The 22,038-nt window shown below is 43.1% G+C and overlaps 1 protein-coding gene across 5 annotated transcripts in view; it reads left to right on the top strand.

Moving 5' to 3' along the window:
* Nucleotides 1–22,038, top strand: part of RAD18 (RAD18 E3 ubiquitin protein ligase) — a 124,702-nt gene that overhangs the window by 16,262 nt on the left and 86,402 nt on the right. For all 5 annotated transcript variants that reach the window (XM_077325272.1, XM_077325271.1, XM_077325270.1 and 2 more), the window contains 3 exons: nt 1,055–1,125; nt 18,468–18,811; nt 21,383–21,482. In XM_077325272.1, coding sequence (XP_077181387.1) covers nt 1,055–1,125; nt 18,468–18,811; nt 21,383–21,482 — 515 coding nt within the window. The remainder of the gene's footprint in view (nt 1–1,054; nt 1,126–18,467; nt 18,812–21,382; nt 21,483–22,038) is intronic.

Genomic DNA, 22,038 nt, shown 5'->3' with positions numbered 1-22,038 from the left:
TCCTGCATTAGATAGCCTAAACATGCTAGCTTTAAATATCTTGAAATATAAATTATATATGACTTGTTTACTCTGCTGTGTCTTAGTTATTGCTTCAAGCTCACTGGAATTCAGTCTCCTATTTAATAGAGAACAGTAGAAAGGTTTTGATAAACTGCCAAAATATGACTGTTTCTCAGCCTTTCTCCTAAAGGTGTGAATTAAATTACAAACTATTGAAAATTGGAAGTATCCAAGCTTTACTCTGTCTCTTGCCCCTCATAGCTCCCTGATGCATGTTGCTGGTTTGAAAACTGTTTTTGTATATGTGTTTGGAGGAAATAACCTTGTTTCTTCCTTTGTTCTTTCATCAGACTTGCACTGGTAGTAGCACGGTATAATTTTGTACCAAATAAGGCAACCAAAAGAAAGAGCGCAGTTTTATAAAATAATAATTTGTATGCACCAGACCTTTTCAGAAATTATATCTACTTGTCCTGTAATTAATCCATGTTTGGCATTTTCCTTTAAGTTTTCTCTCCTATCTTCCCTCTGTGGCTTAATATTCTTATCTCCCTTAAGTGCTGAATGTTCTCTTGCAACTCTTAGTTGCAGCTCAGTGCATAAATCAGTACATGCCAGGAGATTAGTGGTAAGAATGTGTTAGCTTGCTAGATTATAGCTTTTTAAAACCAAACAAACACTTAACTTTATATAATGCTTCTCAGATGTTCAGTTACCCATTTTCTTGCGTCTTTGTTTTTCCATTAGACATGGCCTTTTCTTAAGGTGACCAGATTTTAACATGGGTAAAGCGGGACACCATTAACCGGGGGGGGGGCATTCTTGATTAAAACTTTGGTCTATATGGAGCAATAAAAAGTTGCATAGAACGCATAGAACACAGAAATAGTATTGTAATATATATATATTTCAATATTGTAATATATATATTTTAAAATTTAAATTTAATTTCAACATACGTACAAAAGTGTGACAATCTGGTCACCTTACCTTTTCTAGAGAAAATATGACAGTATGAATACTCTCTTGACTCTTTTCTGTTCTTTTCTAGGCAGCTGTAGAGCCTGACCTGAAAAACAACCGGATGCTAGATGACCTGGTAAAAACCTTTACTTCTGCAAGGTACTGCACTGCTTTGAGAATCTAAGAGCAAAAAATGCGGCTGTCACTCGTCTTTCATTTGGAACTGGAAAAAAGTTTGCATTTGATTAAATTGGCTAGAAGCTGAAAATGTTAATCCTATGTACAACCAGAGGGGATGTGTTGAATAGGATCCAGGAAATGTGTTCTCTAGACCAGTGGTCCTCAACCTTTTTATCACCGGGGACCGGTCAACGCTTGACAATTTTACTGAGGCCCGGGGGGGGGGGGGTAGTCTTTTGCTGAGGGACATCGCCGCTGCCGCCTGAGTTCCTGCTCCGTTTGCTTTCCCGCCAGAGTCCCTGACTTCCCACCGCCTGCTGGGGGACACTGCCAGCAGCGGCTGCGCAGTGCCACGCCGTGGGGGAGCCCCAGCCATGGTGGCTGCTGGAGACCACTGAAGGCGGCAGAATGGCAGGGCAGCCCCTGAGGCAGCAGTCGGGGAGGAGGACGAGGAGGACCTGCGGCCTAGTACCGACTGATGCACGAACTGGTCCCGGTCCCCGGACTGGGGGTTGGGGACCACTGCTCTAGACTTTAAATCGGTCACTATAATTAGTCAAATGTGCCAAAATTGTATACATGGGGCTATCTTCTACTGAGACTGACTATTGGTCTAATAAGCTTAGTATTGTCTTGTCTGACTGGTAGTGGTTCCAAGGTCTCAAGTGAACGTCTTTCATCTCTCCCACTGCTTGATGCTTTTAACTGGGGCTGCCAGGGATTGAACCTGAGACTTTGTGCATACAGAGTAGGGTTTCTTCCCACTGGATTGTGCCTCTCCTCCTCTACATCTTTCATTCATAGTTTGTACAAAAAGATGCACATACACCTATATATAAAGGGGGAGAGAAAAGTGTGTCAATTCTTAACAGCTTTCTGCTAAGGAGGAGGCTTATTTTTTTGTATTTATTTTGCATTTCCTATGGTTCTTTTCTCCCCAAAGGGACCTATGGAGATTTACAGAAATTTTTGAAACAATATTATTAAAATAAAATGCAATCAACCAGACTTGTCATTGCCTTAGCTGTATGAATGTAAAGATTTTCAAATCTACAAAATACGTATGTCTTTGCATGGGAAGAACAGGAGACTTAGTAGGCTTGAGAAATAATTATGGGAAACGCCTGCTGTATCTACTTCTTTTTTCTTTCCAGGCGAGCACAGTAGCCTCACTTCAGAGATATTGTAATATAAATCAAAGTATGAAATGAATAGTGATTTTCTATGTGGGCAATCCTATTACTATTACTCAGGGACACTTGAAAATAGATTGGTATCTGGTGAACATTTGCTAGTCTTATTCATTGCCTTTTTGACTATTTTTATGGAAGGATCTTTTAAAATAAGCACGAATTTGGGAGAACATTGCTTTTATAATTGCAATTTAACCTAGGGATCATCTGTTTCCCAAGGTAATTGCCTGAACAGATGAAAGCAGCAGCGCAAGAAAGCTGAAACCACAAGTAAATACGTAGTGCTAAGACTTCCTGATAATGAAGTAGGGCAGGCCATCTGGTGAGATGAAGTATGAGATTTGTGTAATTTTGAATTTTACTATTTGTACTTTAAGGGTGTTGGAATCTACAGTTTTTAGGTAACACCTGGCAGTCAGTGGGAGGGCTCTGGGAATTGCTATAGGTGGTGAGCTGTGGCATCACACTATTTCATGAGGAAAAAAACAGAAGTGACATAGGAACATCTGGAAACTCTATAGTAAAACTGTAAAGTTTATTCTTAGGTGATTCCTAGAGCTGCCATTTGTCATGTCTTTTCTTTAATTGGTGATGTGATGCCATAGTCAAGGCTGTAATTTTAAAAAATAATTTTCTCCAGTGGGCCACTGGACCAGGAGTGGGGAATCCCCTGCACTAACCAGTGGCTTGGCAGCCCAACAGGATCCTCTGCAGTGCTGGGAAGTTGTAAAATAAAATGGGAGTCCAGTGGCACTTTAAAAACTAATAATATTTGTTCCAGCACAACTTGTAGTGAATGGAAACTCACGTCATCAGAGGCACAGGAATGTCCATCTATAAGGCTGTCCAGTTGATATTAAAGGCTGCAAACTACAGAAAACTGGAAGGGGGCAGGGGGATGTTACAAAGAGAGGCCAGTCTGAAACAGGATCACATCAAAAGCGCAGTCAGTCCTTTCAGACTGTAAGCTACAGTCCCAACTGCATAGCCAAGATAGGATTTGATGCTGGAAAGTAGAAGATGATACATAAAAAGCAGATTCAATGAGAATGTTATAGAGGTATAGTTGAACTAATTAACATCCGTATTTATTTATTTTATTTATCATATTTATATACCACCCTCCCCGAAGGCTCAAGGTGGTATTGTATTGCAAGTGCTATGTAGCCATGTTGGCATGGCTTCTGTGTTTTACTATTTTATTGTAAACCGCTGTGAGTCTTTGAGAGCGGCGGTATATAAATCAAAGAATAAATAAAATAAATAAGCAGTAGAACAAAGTTTATGTCCACTGGCACCTTTAAGACCAATGAATTTTAATTCGGATTATAAGTTTCTGTGTGCATGCAGACCTCTTCAGATACATTGAAACAGTTTTCCTGAATTCTTACCTAGAGATAGAAAGGGGGGAAGGTTCCTTGCTGGGACTCTATTCCTGGCAAAACACCCCCCCCCCCCCCATATGTAAGGCTTGAGGAAAAATGTTTCAGTGTTTCGGAATTAATTTGCATGAACACTAAAATGTATACTCAGAACTAAACATTATTGGTTTTAAAGGTGCCACTTTGTTTTGTTCAGTTAACATAGGGTAACTTGCAAGGGTGCTGCGTGTTGATAAGTGTTTATTAAAAGAGTTTTAAAAAAGTAAAAAAATGAAAACACTTTATGTGTGCATTCTTTGTCTGCAACAGAATGCCTGCTAAACCCATTGTAGGATTAGAGCAGGAATTGCGTTATTAAGAAAAAGCTGATAGTAATCGGACGTTTCCTACCAGTTGTACAATTGAATGTGTTACTATTGACTGGCTTTGCCTTTTGCTCCCCAAATATAATTTCTTTACCGGATGACTCACAGTCCTGTGCCTCAGTGCTTTTATTAAACTTTTGACCTTTCTGTTCAGAACAGGTGGCTCTTTAAAAATGTATGCAAGGCTATAACATGTATTGATTCATAAAGTATCTAGAAGTTGCAATTGGTGTGAGGCTATGCAATCCTTCTTCAGGGGAATACCTTCGAAAAATGAAACCTAAATTAAAGTATTATAAGAAATTAATAAGGTGTACTTCAAATTGCCTCATTGTCAAAAGAAGACAGAGACCTCATTATTCTTGGATGTGGTTTGTGATTTATGTTGTTTTTACAAATCTATCATTTGAAAGGTTTGTCTCATGAAAGAAGGGGCGTTTTGCATAAGATTATGCCTCAAAGGAAGGCTGAAATTTGAATATTTTCTTGTATCAGTTGGTTAGAATGAATGGTAGATTTCCACCAGGAAATCCATTTTTGCAGGTAGCTGTGATGATCTATAGCAGGGGTGGTAGTCAACCTGTGGTCCTCCAGATGTCCATGGACTACAATTCCCATGAGTCATGGGGATTGTAGTCCATGGACATCTGGAGGACCACAGGTTAAATACCCCTGATCTATAGTAGTACAGCCCGATTGAAGTCCAGTAGCACCTTAGAGACCAACACAATTTTTTGGGTATAAACTTGAAGTGAAATGGGGGAAGTGAGAAGATCACATTCCGTTGATAGAAATCCCTTCTTATAAATCCAACCTGATGTGTTTCTGCACATATTCTGTGGTCTGTCTTCTATCCATTTTTGGTACTCTTGTCTGCTTTTGTGACATTAAAAATCCTTACCCCAGCTATTCCTTTGGACCCCCTCATGTCTATACAGAGTAGTTCTCTTTTTTTCTTCTACTTTCCAGAATTATTACTTCCTAAATGTGAAAAGCTTCTTCTACTTTCCAGAATTATTACTTCCTAAATGTGAAAAGCTACTTTTGACCTGACAATTTACAATGTTGGAGTATTGTGGAACAACAGGGAATCCTGGTAGTCATGAAATGATTAAATAGTAGTGATGCAGATAGAGTTCAATCTAAAAGACGTGTAATTTCTTAAAGTCAGGTTACCTTAGGCATTTTCATTGGATGGAGCCTGACCTGAAATACTTTTTCATAAAAACTTGCCTGCTGTTCCTAAACATGAAGTGGCTGCATGTCAGTCCAAGAAATGACATCACCCTTAGCAGTGAAACGGGTGCACTTAACAGGTACTTAAAAATTGAAAAGGTACTTAGAAACTGAACTTTGTTTATTTGATGCAGTGATTTTTCATCCTTGGACTTTGAGAGCACTGGAGTAAGACTTGATTACTACAGGACTAAAAGCTGCTTTGCCTATTCCTTTTAATGACATAGAATCTAACTGGATTTTGAGGAGATGGGGTTTTACCCGTAGGCCCTTGGGAAAATATCATGTTGGAATTGCTGCAAATCTGCTTGAGAGTTTTGTCAATCTCACATCATTACAGGAGTGTGTGTGTATCTTTTGAAATGGAAAATGTTGTGTTATATTAAGCCTGTCTCTGTTCTTCAAAGTAACATTTGGCAGCCTTTAGTAAAGTGTTGGCATATAATTACAATTCCACCCATCCAGCATGGTGTAGTCGTCAACTGTGGCAAACTCTAATCTGAAGAACTGGGTTTGATTTCCTCACTCCTCCGCAGGCAGCCATCCGGCTGACCTTGGGCTAGTCACAGTTCACTCCGAGCCCTCTCAGTGTCACAGGGGACAGGGATGGAAAGGCGTTTGTAAGCTCTTTTGGGACTCCTTTGGGTGGTGAGAAGCGGGGTATAAAAACCAACTCTTCTCTTCTCCTACTGTGTTGCCACTCTGTGCTTGTGTTCCATGTACATAAAAGCTGTTTTACGTAATTATCTTCCAAGAAAAGTTATTTAATTTCTCTATTTTTAGTCTACCCTGCCTTCAGAGAGCTCACAGGGTTGGCATCAGTCTGCCCTCCCCATTCACCCAACAACCTCATGGGATTGTTTAGGCAGAGTACGTGCAATTGGGCCAAGATCTCCCAGCAAGCTTCTGTTGTAGAGTGGGGACTCAAACTTAGATCCTAGTCCAACAGTCTAACCACAATATTGCTCTGTTGAGTCAATGATTTATAACAGCCGAAAGTTGTAGTTGGAGAAATGAGAATCCTTTAGTTCAGAATTAATTTGTGTTTACTGGTAGCTAATATCCTCTCACTGTATGCTGCAGATGAGCCTCTGGGGTTCTTTCCCCAGATAATCCCATGCTATGTATTCAGTCCAACCATTAGCCTATCCTGGTCAGTGTTGTCTCCTCTGATGGGCAGCAGCTCTCTAGGGTCTCAGAGGGAGTTTTTGACATCATCTGCTGCCTGATCCCTCTGAATGAAGATGCTGGGGGTTGAACCTGGGACCTTCTAGACGCAAGGCAGATGCTCCACCGAGCCACTGTTCTTCATGTGCCATTCTGTGGCAGAAACCAGATCTTGAGGAACACAGTGAGAGGCATGTACTTCTACCTGCACTGATGCTTTCCTTCTCTTGATACGACAGGCCTTGAACCTCTTCTAGCAGTGGGAGTTTCCTTGCTCCAGAGGGAAGTGCCACTGCTAGTGGAACAGATCTTCAGGATATTGACTTGTCTTTGTTCTTCTAAAACAGGGGTGGTCAAATTGCAGCCCTCGAGATGTCGATAGACTACAATTCACATGAGTCCCTACCAGCGTTTGCTGGCAGGGGCTCATGGGAATTGTAGTCCATGGACATCTGGAGGGCCGCAGTTTGACTACCCCTGTTCCAAAACATCTATTCTAAGAAAGTCTCTAATTTTTTTATAGATAGGTGGCCAAGCCACCCCTGCATAGTCCATATTCAGACTCAAGGAATGCTAGCTAATTGTCATGGATAAATGCTAACCATAAACAAACTTATTAAAATTATGGGCTTTAAAACATTCCCTCGAAATTAAAATCAAAACCAAGATTTTTTTGGGTGCATCTTTGCATTTCATGTTTTTTCTGTCTTCCCCTTTGGGTTTTTCAGCTGCATACATGTTTTGAGATAAAGCAAAGCTGTAATTTGTTATGACAAGTTTTTTAATACTGTTTTCCATTATTTGCTGGCGATGGCTGGCATTGTTGAAGAGTGTCAACTTGGTTTCAGATGCGGGGTATGTTTTAACTCAAAGTGCCGTGGTTTAAATAGTGGAATGGACCTTTCATGCTGCCTGTAATTTTTTCAGACTCTCATAAAGAAGGAAAATAAAAAGAACCCCCATGTTGTTTTTGTTAACATATTTTAGATATAAAAGGCACTTGATTCTGACAGATTCAGAGCGCAAACTGTGCAGTTCCTCCAGTCTAAGCCCTTTGACATCAGGTTTGGAGTAATTCTGTATGAGATTAATCGGTCAATCATGCTTGCCTCTGCTGGTGTTTTAATAAAATCTCAGGTTCTGTGTACTTTCTGATGAATTGAGTCAACTTTAGAACACATATACTCCCGAGGGCACAGCTAGATGTGACTGTATCCCAAAGCTGTGCTGGGAATAACACTATTTTGGAATAGAACTCCAGAAGTTATAAAAGGCTGCAAAGCCCTGACCTTGATTCATCTATGGGGGTCTTGTTTCCCTTCCCCATGCCTTTCCGAGTGCTAAAAGCACTGTGGTGGGTATTGGCTGTTTTGGTTTTTGAAAAAACACCAGTGGGTGGTAGAACTAGAGCCTCTGGTCTTAATGCACTACAGCATTTTAAAATCATTTGCATTAGCCTTTAAAATGGTGACAGTGTTCCTGGATCTGACTCATAAATGTTGTCTAGTTATGCCATAGTCTCCCCTGTTCCTAGAATCCTGAGAAAACGAGATCTTTGTATTTCTGTTTATTAAAACAGCAGGACTCAGCCCCCCCCCCCCCAAATTAGGAGACCTATAGTACAATCCTGAGTAGACTTTATTGAATAGACCTGAGTAGGATTCTGAACATATCTGTAAACCGCCCGTGGCGCCGCGGGCGCCACGGACTAAATAAGACAGTAAGAGGTTCTGGGGCGGGATGTGTCCGGGATGAGGAAGGGTCCAGATTGGACCCTTCCTCATGACAGACAATCAGAGGGACCAATCGGCAGGCGATCCCTTTGATTCCCGCCGCCAGCAACTGCGAGCCGCGCGCAGCGTCAGGCCGGGGAAAGGCTCCAGAGAGCCTCGGGGGGGGGGGTTGGCCGGGCCCGCCTTTCCCCGGACGCAGGAGCGGCTCCAGAGAGCCTCGGGGGGGGGGGTTGGCCGGGCCCGCCTTTCCCCGGACGCAGGAGCGGCCGGGGAAAGGCTCCAGAGAGCCTCGGGGGGGGGGCCGGGCCCGCCTTTCCCCGGACGCAGGAGACGCTGGAGTCGTAGACGCTGCGAAGCCGTTCCTGCGGCCGGGCAAAGGCTCCAGAGAGCCTCGGGTGGGGGGGTGGCCGGGCCCGCCTTTCCCCGGACGCAGGAGCGGCTTCGCAGCGTCTACGACACTGCAAAGCCGTTCCTGCGGCCGGGGAAAGGCTCCAGAGAGCCTCGGGGGGGGTGGCCGGGCCCGCCTTTCCCTGGACGCAGGAGCGGCTTTGCAGTGTCGTAGATGCTGCGAAGCCGCTCCTGCGGCCGGGGAAAGGCTACAGAGAGCCTCGGGGGGGGGCCGGGCCCGCCTTTCCCCGGACGCAGGAGACGCTGGAGTCGTAGACGCTGCGAAGCCGTTCCTGCGGCCGGGCAAAGGCTCCAGAGAGCCTCGGGTGGGGGGGTGGCCGGGCCCGCCTTTCCCCGGACGCAGGAGCGGCTTCGCAGCGTCTACGACACTGCAAAGCCGTTCCTGCGGCCGGGGAAAGGCTCCAGAGAGCCTCGGGTGGGGGGGTGGCCGGGCCCGCCTTTCCCCGGACGCAGGAGCGGCTTTGCAGCGTCATAGACGCTGCGAAGCCGCTCCTGCGGCCGGGGAAAGGCTCCAGAGAGCCTCGGGGGGGGGTGGCCGGGCCCGCCTTTCCCTGGACGCAGGAGCGGCTTTGCAGTGTCGTAGACGCTGCGAAGCCGCTCCTGCGGCCGGGGAAAGGCTACAGAGAGCCTCGGGGGGGGGCGGGCCCGCCTTTCCCCGGACGCAGGAGACGCTGGAGTCATAGACGCTGTGAAGCCGCTTCTGCGGCCGGGGAAAGGCTCCAGAGAGCCTCGGGGGGGGGGTGGCCGGGCCCGCCTTTCCCTGGACGCAGGAGCGGCTTTGCAGTGTCGTAGACGCTGCGAAGCCGCTCCTGCGGCCGGGGAAAGGCTACAGAGAGCCTCGGGGGGGGGCCGGGCCCGCCTTTCCCCGGACGCAGGAGACGCTGGAGTCGTAGACGCTGCGAAGCCGTTCCTGCGGCCGGGGATAGGCTCCAGAGAGCCTCGGGGGGGGGGGCCAGGCCCGCCTTCGGCTTCCGGTGGGGGGGTGGCCCGGCCGGCCTTCTCCTGGGAACTGCGATGGCCGAAGACCAGCAGACAGCAACCAGGACCAGCGCAAGGTTGGTAAGTGGACCTGGGGTTCTGACTGGCCTTGGGAGGGAGGACCGCGGCGCTGCTTCTCGGGGGGGGGGTTCTGAGAGAGGGTGTGGGTGGGTGGCTGAGAGTGTGTCCCTTACCCTGCCCCCTTCTTCCCTTTCAAACCCCCTCCAAAGACTGCAGGTATTCCCCCCCCCAAACCCACACTCACTGCTAGCGCCCATTGCATTTAGAACTGCAATGGGCTTGATTACTAGTCTTAGTATATATTAGCTAGAAAGTCATTTGAAAAGAAGATAGGGAGGAAAAGAATTGGTCTTTGAGCCTGGATATAAACCGTTTGACTTTACATTGCTATTCAAAATGTATGATTTCCTAAATTGTAATTTAAAGTTGATATTTGTAAAGTTGAATATTTGTAATATGATTTGTAATATCAATTTGGAATAGGCTGCCTAAGGAGGTGGTGAGCTCCCCCTTACTGGCGGTCTTCAAGCAAAGGTTGGCTACATACTTTTCTTGGATGCTTTAGGATGCTTTGGGCTGATCCTGTGTTGAGCAGGGGGTTGGATTAGATGGCCTGTATGGCCCCTTCCAACTCTATGATTCTGTGATTCCGATCACTTTCTAGATGTTCCAAATAATTAATAACCCTTAAAGAGCTTTTGGTGGACCTGGCTACTGAATAGCTTATTTTGTATCATTCATTTGCTATTTGGGGAATGTGATTTGATTCTGGTTCAGGGCATTGAAAGTTGTAGGGTTCTAGTCAAGTTTGGTGTAGTGGTCTGGAGTGCGGACTTCTAATCTGGCATGCCAGGTTCGATTCTGCGCTCCCCCACATGCAGCCAGCTGGGTGACCTTGGGCTCGCCAGGGCTCTGATAAAACTGTTCTGACCGGGCAGTGATATCAGCGCTCTCTCAGCCTCACCCACCCCACAGGGTGTCTGTTGTGGGGAGAGGAATGGGAAGGCGACTGTAAACCGCTTTGAGCCTCCTTCGGGTAGGGAAAAGCGGCATAAAAGAACCAACTCTTCTTCTTCTTCTTCAACTAGGGGAAAGTTCCTTAACCAGTTTTTTTTTTGCTCAGACTTGATTTGATTGCCTGACACAGGAAGGGGGGAATCAAATTAAGTGCTTGCAGATGATTTGCCACTAAGGCACCTTGGGCAAAAAGCACAAACTAAAATATTCAAGTTGCTACAAAACTGTTTTATGTGAAATTAGACCCTTGATCTATCAAAGTCTCTGTGTACTTCAACAGTGGCAATTAAAGGGCTTTCCCTGACCTGGATGGACCAGGCTAGCCTGATGAAGACATTGCTGTGTGTGCATTACCCTAAATAGATCAAATGTATAGAATCTATCTGATCATTATGGACAATAGAACAATTTAAGTTCATGGATATGCACATATGTTGTCACTTGTATATGTTTACTTGTTTGAACAGCAGGCTATGTTGTGTATCCTCCATTATGGTAGGACTGATAAATGACTTGAGATTAAGCATAAATTAAGTCAGCCTTTCTCAACCTGTTTACCACTGAGAAAAACCTGAAACATTCTTCAAGCTTCAAGAAATTCCAGAAGTGGTGTGAGTGTGCAGAATATGGTTGGGAAGTATAGCTGTGTACATGCCCACCTGCCTCCCCATGCCTGATCATTTGGGGAGGGGGTAGGTCAGCATGGTCAGTCACGATAAATGTTTAACAAATTTTAAGAATATATTAAAATTAATTAACTCCCACCCATTTGAGAAACCCTTCCAAGGCAGTCAAGAAATCTCAGGGTTTCACAAAACCCTGGTTGAGAAAGCCTGGATTAAGTTTTAGGGAAACTGGAAGAATCTCTTTTGGGTGTGATACTTTAATAATAGGATTATGTTTAGAACAAGGCACAGGAATAAAAAAAAGGACTTTCTTGTGACACAATGCTTGGTTCCACATGTTTCTTAAGTACCATTCTTATTTGACAAGTGAATTTAAAATTTCTGCAACTTGAATATTTCAGTTTGTCTTTTGTGCCCAAATTGTCTAGTGGCAAATTATTTGCAAACACTTAATTTGATTTCCCCCCTTTCCCGTATGTAACACTGCAAGGAACAGGTTGTACTGTACGTACCCAGTTTGGTACTGGCTATAATCCTTAACTTCTCCTGATTTTCTTAATGTATCCTCATATATCTTGTGAGGCAGAGGAATTGGGTAATCTACTCCTGTGTGACCTGGAGGGCAGTCAATTTCCCCAAAAGAACAAAATCAATGAATGTCCAATGCAGTGTCCTCAGATGACCAAATGTGCAGAGAATACAGCATAGAAAGCCTGTAGTCTCTGGACTTGTTTAGACCATGCATTTGGAATGCTACATTGTGTATTGTGAAAGAATCAGCCCTCAGTAGACAGCAATACCAATATATACAATAAAAAGATCAGCTGTAACCTACATAGTGGCATTCTTGACTATATGAAGTATTGAGAGCCAGTTTGGTGTAGTGGTTAGGAGTGTGGACGTCTAATCTGGCACGCCAGGTTCAAATCTGCACTCCCCCACATGCAACCAGCTGGGTGACCTTGGGCTCGCCACGGCACTGATAAAACTGTTCTGACCAGGCAGTGATATCAGGGCTCTCTCAGCCTCACCCGCCCCACAGGGTGTCTGTTGTGGGGAGAGCCTCCTTCGGGTAGGGAAAAGCGGCATATAAGAACCAACTCTTCTTCTTCTTGGTCAGTTGACTGCATTGTGGAGAATTCCTTTTTAGGGTACATTTTAGCCTAGGTGACATCTGGAGTGCTTTGAGCCCCGTTTCTTGGAATGCTTTTTTTGTATTAATATTGTCTACCCAGCTTGCTGGGGGGTAAAGGGTAAGGACTGGGGAAGGCACTGGCAAACCACCCTGTATTGAGTCTGCCATGAAAACACTAGAGCAGGGGTAGTCAAACTGCGGCCCTCCAGATGTCCATGGACTACAATTCCCAGGAGCCCCTGCCAGCATTCGCTGGCAGGGGCTCCTGGGAATTGTAGTCCATGGACATCTGGAGGGCCGCAGTTTGACTACCCCTGTGCTAGAGGGTGTTACCCCAAGGGTCAGAAATGACCCAGTGCTTGCACAGGGGATACCTTTACCTTTTTACACAGCTGTGCAAAATTGGGTGGGAGGGGAATAATATCGCTCTTTGGTCAGCAGGTTCTTTTAACTTCACAGAGGATTACTGTTGCTATAGAGAATGTTGGACTAGGATTTTGGTGACCCAAACTCAAATCCCCACTCTGCCATGGAAGCTTGCTTGGGCCACTCACTTCTCAACTCAGTTTACCTCAGAAAGTAGTGGTTGCAAGGATAAAATGGAGGAGGTAAGAATGGTGAACACTGCTTTAGGTCCAAATTGGGAAGAAAAGTGTGGTTGTTATAAATTTAAAAAGAGAGAGAGATGCCTGATGGTGTTTTCAGCACTTGTTTTCGGATTCATACAACATAGAAGCTTCTTGTGTCTTGCCTTCAACTTTTTGCATCTTTGACATTATCAAGCTAGTCGTGGCCATTAACTTGTCCTTGCGTATTAGCTCCTCTGACATGATTCCCCCCCCCCCCATTTTCCTTGGGCGGTGTACTCAATATCAGGTTTAATGCTTTGAAATTTTGCTTTATAAAAGTTGTACATTTTGAAAAAGTTGGATACTTTGAGGGTGTACATATTAATGGTTCCAGTTTGCCTCAGATTCACTAAGATGAATGGGCTTCATAATATTCAAACACACAAGGTTTAGAAAGTATATAGGTGGTCATATATTTTATGTAGTAAAAAGGTGATGACTATGGCAGAACTGTGGGACTGATTTATGTTTTTAAGGTTAAAATAAATGCTTTCAGTTTCAGTTGATCACTGGCAAATGTTTTGTGATATCTGAGCACAGGTACTTGAGCAAACTGGAGTTTGTTTTACTCCAGATAAGTAACATTTCTGGAAATTTTGAAGCCATGGAAAAACCTGTTCCCCCCTGTTTTTTTTTTTTTTGCTTTTTTTAACCTAGGGAATAATAGAAATTCAAAGAAATTTTGAAATATATCCAATACCTACTTATCACACTTAACATAATATAATATTTTGATGACTACTAGATCTCTGAATGTTTCTGTTTTCCCCCAGGCCTTTTACATCTCTGCTTATTCCACAGCTGTGACATGGATTAAACCAGGCTTTCTCAATCAGGGTTTGGTCAAACCCTGGGATCTCTTGACAGCTCTGGAACGGTTTTGCTGATTGGGCGGAAGCTAATTAATTTTTAATATATTTTTAAATGTGTCAAAATGTATTGAGTGATAGGACCACATATGGCCATATCGACCTGTTCACCCCTTCCAAAATAGCCATTGATGGGCCTGGAGTGAGTGAGAAGGGGACAGGTGTGTACACAGCTATGTTTCCCAACCATATTCCACACAATCACATTACTTCTTGCGTTTCTCGAAGCCTGAAGAATGTTTCAGAGGTTTCTCAATAGTAAAAAGGCTGAGAAAGGCTGGATTAAACAATGGATTGAAATTCAAGTTTGTGGAAAGGAAACAAACTCCATTTTGCCCAGGTACTTGCATAGGAACACTACAGCAGTGTTGTTTGATTCAAGACTTCCAAAACCAGGAAGACTTTCATTTACGCTCAGCTTCCTGGAGGGAGAGTATGAACATAGTATCAAGCTGTGTTCATGTCCATCATGAACACAAATTTGTTTGTGGTGTCTAAATAGAGCCATAGCCAATACTTATTACTATGAGGTGGAATTGCTGAGGACTTAAAGTGACATTTGGCACTGCAGTAGTTATGCTGGATGGGATACTTTCCCACTGTCCCTTTCCTAGAAAATCTTTCTGTGCTTGCTAAAATTCTGCTTCTGGGACCATTGATCCCCCCAGGATAGAGGATCACTGGGGAGCTACAAAAGAGATGGGGAATTGGCAGAAATCTTAATTGAACAATCGGGTTCAACTCAGTATCTCTTATAGGGCTAACGTGATAGAAGGAAAAACAAGCAATATTTGAGGCCCGGGTTAAGATAGATTTTGAGAACTCCACAAAAATCACCCCTCCCCCAAACAGTCTGGTTAAGGTTGTTCATTCAACCTTGAATCTTTTGATATCAGCTCTGATTGCATGTAATGTTCATATATAAGTGCAATCATGTTGCAATCTATTTACAGCCACCCCAGTACAGGGCTTTCAAACCCACGCTTTGCCATTGCCTTCCTCAGCAGAGCCTCCTTTGGTGGTCTCCTGTCCAACATCCGACCCTGTTTAGCTTCTGAGATGTGATGAGATTGGGTTATACCATGCAAACTTCCCTCCGCATAGCATCTTACGAGTGAATAATTATGAGCACCTAGACCTTTTTTTTTCACCTGCACTTTCACCAAGTTGATCCTGTATGACACATTATCTTATTTTGTTGCCTGGTGTTGACTGTAATGTTATTGGAAATATGTCCATGACTTTTCCTAATGCTTTTCTTGCTGGGTTTCCTCTGAGATATGGTTGCATGTACCCAGTGTATGGCCACTAGATGTCACCACTTAGCTAAGTGTAGCTGCTATGTGGGGTCAGAAAAATCCATTCACTTATTAAAAATTACCTTTTGGCATTCAGTGACCTGCTTTTGATGGTTCTTCATGATACATATTGCTGGAGAGTACATATATATTCTTGGTGGAAAGAGATGTATAGCTACTTCCGCCCCATTTCTGTATCCATTGTTTATCAGTGTATGGTGGTGTCATCATCCTGGGCATGAAGTGTCACTTCGGTAATGTTTGTGGGGAAATTCTTTGGAGCATCAGTCTGTTGGCCTTGCTATGATGGGAAATACTTGTTACCAAAGCTACATGAGATACCATTGACTTATTGCTCTTTAGCTATATACGCCAGGAGCTCTTAAGTTACTTGGCTGAAGTTGCACACCCTTGGCCTAAAACAGACCCTTTGAGAGATGCCCCCTTCTTTTCTTAGTATCTGCAGTTTCTTGCATGGCATCTTATACTACAGGTTAAAAAACAACAACACCATTGTTGTAGGAGATGCAACCTTGCCATTCATTTTAAAGAACAGGCTTACTAGGTCTTGCCAGTTCTTGATGTTCATAAAATGAGTACAAAGTGATTGTCATTACATTAGGTATCTTACAATATCACCTGGACTGTGCCCTTTCTATAAAATTATAAGCTTAACTTAATAGAAAGGGCATGCTTTGCATGATACACAAACATAACCATACAAGAGAAGAAAGGGGCTTAGTTTTTGAATTGCTGTCTACCAATGACGATTGTTCATTTATTTTTGACATTTTAATCTGTCTTTCAGCCTACTTGGGACTCAATAGTTTGAATCCACTGGGAGAGGTCATGGAAGGTGTTGATTAAAAGCATTTTTCCTCACCTTTCAGTTTCCTGAATAGTCAGCCTCTTTGAGCATCAGGAGAGTCTTGCAAGGAAATATACCACAGAGTAGAGACTGCTGAAGTGATGGGGAATCAAGGAAAATAGCTTCATTTTCTCTCTTCCCATTGACACAAGATGTGAGCAGAAGGGTGAAAAAGAGGCATTTCTACATCATTCCCTCTTACTGCTGCAGTGCCTGCCCTTTGGTGTGTTTTACATACGAGGCACTCCTGATCCTTAACGAAGATTTTGGGGCAAAATAGCAGACTGCTTTGAAGAAGAAGAAGCAGCAGCAGAGTTGTTTTTTATACTCCACTTTTTATTACCCAAATGAGTCACCAAGTTGCTTACAATCACCTTTCCTTCCACTTCCCACAAAAGACACCCTGTGAGATAGGTGGGGCTGAGATATCTCTGACAGGACTGCTCTGTGAGAACAGCACTAACAGGACTGTGAATAGCCCAAGGTTTCTATTTGTAGAAGGGCAAGGCTCTTTTCAGGGATGCTTTGTCCTCCTAGGCCGTCCCTGCTCCCCATATCTTCCTGGTGGGAGTATTCATTGGAGCTGGTGGGAATACTCACCACAACATGACCAGCCCAACATACCTAAACACAGTGACAACCAACTGGCAACTCACTACTATTTGACAGCAACCATTACACAAAAGCCAGTCTATTGTAGTGGTAAGAGTATCAGACTAGAATAATAGAATCATAGAGTTGGAAGGGGACATACAGGACATCTAGTCCAACCCCCTGCTCAGTGCAAGATTAACCTTAGCATCCAGGATAAGTATCTGTGTAGCCACTGCTTGAAGATTGCCAGTGAGGGGAAACTCACCACCTCCTTAGGCAGTTGATTCTCCTGCTGCATATTTGGACCTGATAGCTAGAACTCCACCATTGCAATGTAGTCTTTTTGGCTGGAGGTTTCCAGTGAAGGAAAGTTGGGAAGCTGAAGATAGGGGACAGATAAAGGTAAGTTGGCTGGTAAGGAAGAAGGAAAGAGTCTGGGGACTTTCAGAAATTGGAGCGTCTGTGGGTTTTCAGGGAAGGGAAATAGGAGATAGTGGGGCAGAGGAAAATGAGATAGCCTCCCCCATGCTGGCAAATCATTGTTCTGTTCATTTATTAGGCACTCAGATTTATTAGGCACTGTATAAAACTTTAAAACAAAACATAGTCTATTTGCGTATTCATATAAGGTAATTCTCTTTTTAATAGAATTCTCAACTAATTGATCTGTCATTATATATTGTATTCCAATTATATCCCTGGGAAATGTACTAGAAAAAGGAGACATGAGTTCTTAACTGGAAAAAGGATGAAGACTTTTTATTTATTATTTATCTTTACTTACTTAATTTATACTCTCCTTTCCTCCACTATGGGGACTCAAAATGGCTAATGACATTTTCCCCTTCTCCATTTTATCATTACAACATCAACCCCGTGAGATAGGCTGAGTTGAAAATAATGTTTTGGCAAAGGTTACCTAGCAGGCTTCTAAGGCAGGGTGGGGATTCAAATATGGGTCTCCCTAGTGTGACACTTTGATGATGACAAAACTGCTAGTGCCTGAATCTTCAGCTGATGGCTCTGTCCCATTAAGAGAATCCTGAAAATGATTACCGTATTTGCCAGTGTATAAGATGACTGGGCATATAAGACGACCCCCCAACATTTCCTCTCAAATTATAGAGTTTGTTACATTACATTATAGTATTATGGGCCACTAAGGGCAACTATGTCTATCCCAACTGAAGTGCACCCGGCGTATAGGACGACCCCCCCCCCCCACTTGGAGGCATGTTTTTCAAGGGGAAAAAGTAGTCTTATATGCCAGCAAATACTGTACTTAGATGAGCTCTGTCCTGGTAACTTACATTACACTTCATTTTCATTATGTTACATTTTCATTACAAGGTTCTTCATGTTATTTTCTTATATACTTGTTCAGAAAACTCTGTAATAGCAAAGAGGTCTCATACAATTTAAATAATTTAATATAAAATTACGCTGAAAATTGCAATAGTAAAATATTACCATGCCATGGGTTCACACCGGGTTCGTTAATTTTAATCAGCCTTTTTGTTTCCTGATGGGGTGACTCCAGTAGTTCTCTTGCTTCCCTTTTCTCTCCCACTATAAGCAGTCAGAGCAGATGGTTTACAGTTCAATCCCAATTGAACACACCTGGGTACACAGACTTAGGATGGCAGCTAGTATGAACAGCTAGGAAATATTTTGGAGCCATTGTTTGTCACACAGGTGTGCCTTGCTGCTGGTTTTATGTTCCCTTTCAAAAGATAATTAAGAGAAGACTGTGGGAGAGGCACAGTATCTGCCACTGATCCAATTCTGTGTTTTGTTTATAGACAACGATTATTCCAGGCAGTTTTGGACTCTCCATCCGTTTCTCCTCCAGCACTTTTAACAAAGAAGGCTATTGTCAAAGGCCATGTGTTGAATTCTTCAAGTGACTTTTCTTCAGGACAGGAATTTACAAGTACCCTTTTAGTCAAAGAACAGACACCTAGAAGACCATTCAAAGCCTTTATGAGGGAAAATAAAAAAATCAAAGTGAAGGAGGAAGAGGACACCAATGACTTTGAAGAATGCCATACAACGCTTACTGAAGGAGCATCAAGCACGAGTCCTAAGGAAACTACGAGGCAACCTGAAACACCCTCCACTTCTGCAACAAAAACTATCACAAAGGGTAGGTTTTATAGTTTATTTTTGCCATGCACATCAGTGTCTCCTGTTGGTTTTCAGTTGTGCTTCAAATGGGCCATCTTGTGAGGCACCTGCGTCAGCAAAGTGTCTTCTGCAACAGCCAGAGATTTCTTAGTGTTTGGTTTGTATATGTCAGCTGATGCGGCGCAGAATCAACAAACCACTAGCTGAGGAAGCTCTTCTTGCTGTTTACTTTTGCCATTTGTTTTGACCACTTCTGTATAGTACTGAAGAGATGCAAAAAGCCTTTATTGGCGTAAAAAACAATACAGGTAAGGAGATACAAAATGGTACAATTATAAGACTCAGGCAGAGGTACTCAATTTTGTTAAAAACAGGGAGTTAATACTAAAAACCTTTGCTAAAAATTTTGCAATGCGGGCGGTCCGCTCGGGATCCTTGCTATCAAGTAGTTTATTGATCACTGCCGTTTCGTTACTATGGAGTTGAAGGGAAGATAGAATATCGGATATCCCCTGACGGTATAAAGAAAACTTAGGGCAAAACATAATAATGTGCGGAAGGAGATCAGGGACCATACAGCCGTGAAAACATAGTCTAAATGAATGCGGTTAAACCTTCCTAAAAGAACATTAGAGGGGAAAGAGTTCAGCCGAGCAAATAAGAGTGCTTTCCTGTCAGAGAAAGCTTCAATACTAGTCAGGTAGGGGGGGATAACTTTATATAGCGGGACAATATTCCATACACGGGGAGAGCAAGATGGAGATGTGAATGATAGTAAGGATTGATATTCAATGTCTTCTAGTCTCCTTACTATACACTTATATATACCTTTTTCCTCGTGATCCATCAAAGAATGTATGTCTAAGCCCAAAGAGAGGAGTTTGTTAGAGAGTCTATGAGACCAACTGGAGTTATGGGGATCGCTTAGGAGGGCAGCTAAAAGGTTATTTGAATGAGCCCTAAAATGAAGACTGATCCAGTACCTAAAGGTAAGAGACTGAACTGTTGGGCGGAAATATATATTTAATGAAATAATTTGTCATGTTTACATTTTTGCTGAATGTGACAGTTTCCTATTGGGTTCTTAGTAAAGGCAGCCAGTAGGGCTTTGATGTATTTGTTTACTCAGTTTGGCAGTTTCATTTTTAAAAATTGACTGTGATAGTTCTGTAGTTAAAGGGATGCTTTGCGATTCAGGTCTTAAAAAAAAAAGTGCGTGAATTAAGCGCCGCTTTCCCAAAGTTGCCAGTATTGTAATCAACGTTGCATTCAAGATGCACACATTTTGTTCTGATACATTATATGTAGATCTACTACCACAATGAGGGAGAATTTTCCTAATTGCATGCGGTAAAAACATCATGACCAGTATTAAATAAGGAATGACAGGCTAAAGGTGAATCCAAACAAAACAGAGATGATGCTGGTCGAACCGGCAGAGGTTTTAGAGGGGATTGCTTTGCCTTCCCCAGGTGGGTTGGTGCTTAATCTGACACATGCAGTGAACAGTTTGAGAGTTTCATTAGATGCAATTTCGTTCTGATCCTAGTCTTGCTCAAAGAGACTAGGGTTGTGTGTCCAACGTTCGGTGTCCAGTGTTGCTGTTCCAGCCTGTAGTAGCTAGTGCTGGGGCACGGAGGGGGCGGAGGGGCAGCACTGGTGGCAGCGGCACCCCTCCCCCACCCGTGGTCCAGCGCTGGCTGCTTCGGACTGGAACGGCAGCTTCGGACGCCAAAGCGCACAACCCTAAAAGAGACTTTTGAAGCCAATGAAACCAAATTAAGAGGATCTGATATAATGTGAGACTAGGAAGATCCCTTAGGTTCCCCCAGATAAGTGACTCCATCTTGTGAAGGAACTCAACAAGGTTTTTACCTTTTACTTCACTTGGGCCTAAAGGTCCTCTCTGACTTTGTCAGTTGGCAGATGACCTTTCCCCAAACCATTCTTTCTTGATTAGCATTATCTGTAATCTTCACCACAGTTGGAAGGTCAACTTGATGCAGTTACGTGAAGGGTGTTCTTTCCATGACAGTTAATGCAGAAATTGGCTCCCTAACTAGATCCTGCTGAGCTGGCCACGCTGATCCATGTATTCATAACTTCAAAACTGGACTATTGTGATGTGTGATGTTTTCTTTATCCAGTGGTTTCAGTTGGTACTTAGTTCATTTACTAATTAGAGCTCCAAGATGTAATCATGTAATCTAATCTGGTGTCATCTACACCAGGGGTAGTCAACCTGTGGTCCTCCAGATATTCATGGACTACAATTCGCAGTCCATTGACATCTGGAGGACCACAGATTGACTACCGCTGATCTACACCATCTGCCTATTGGGAATCTGGGTCAGATTCCATGTGTTGCACCTGTTAAGGCCTGGAACCAACATACCTGATGGGATCTCACTTCCATGCATCAACTTTGATCTTCCTAGAGCTTTCATTTGAGTGTCCCATTCCTTAAGTACATTACACATCTTCTTTCTTGACTGTGGCACCTGTTCTTTGGTATTGCTTTACTTTAATTAAAGTCACAGGCTCTAGGAAAGGTCATGTTGATTTGTGTGTGTGTTAATTTTTTTTCCAGTGGAGTGTCCAGTCTGTGGGGTTCCTGTTCAAGAACTGCATATAAATAAACATCTTGATAGCTGTTTGACCAGTGATGAGAAGAAAGAGAGTCTCCGAAGGTAAGAGATCTGAATGGGTGAGCTTCTTGTTGCATTTTCAGTATCAGGTTGCAGCTTTGTGCTGAGGTACCAAAGTGAATAGTTTTCATTTGCCCATTTTATCCTGTGAAGACGGTTTATAGATAAAAAATAATCTTGACAAGCACTTTCTAAAAAAAGAAGAAAAATCTCAGTATCAGCAACAAAACTCCTTGGGACTTACTTTATTCAAGAACATTAAGTTAACAAGAGTAAATGGGATGCTCTTTTATGTTATATACTAAAATCTTTAATAAAAGTTATAACAGTTTAAAAAAAAGTAAATTGGATGATTTGGGTGAGTGACTCTACAGGAAAAGATAATCTTGTGTCTGGATTTCTGTTTGACATTATTTTATTTGGATGTCTGGATTTCTGTTTGACATTATTTTACTTTGATTCCTCTCCCCCCTTTTGCAAAGTGTGCAAAGAACACAGTCTGAAATGAAATGATTTTGACTATTTGGCCGAGATGGTTCTAAAACAGAAGTCTTGCCATAGGAAGTGTTTTGCCAAAGTTTGTAAGGATCTGCACAGT

Source organism: Paroedura picta, chromosome 3, assembly GCF_049243985.1.
Source record: "Paroedura picta isolate Pp20150507F chromosome 3, Ppicta_v3.0, whole genome shotgun sequence".
Lineage (NCBI taxonomy): Eukaryota > Metazoa > Chordata > Lepidosauria > Squamata > Gekkonidae > Paroedura > Paroedura picta.
Note: the sequence above shows the minus strand (reverse complement) of the source record. Positions and strands in the feature narration are given on the sequence as shown.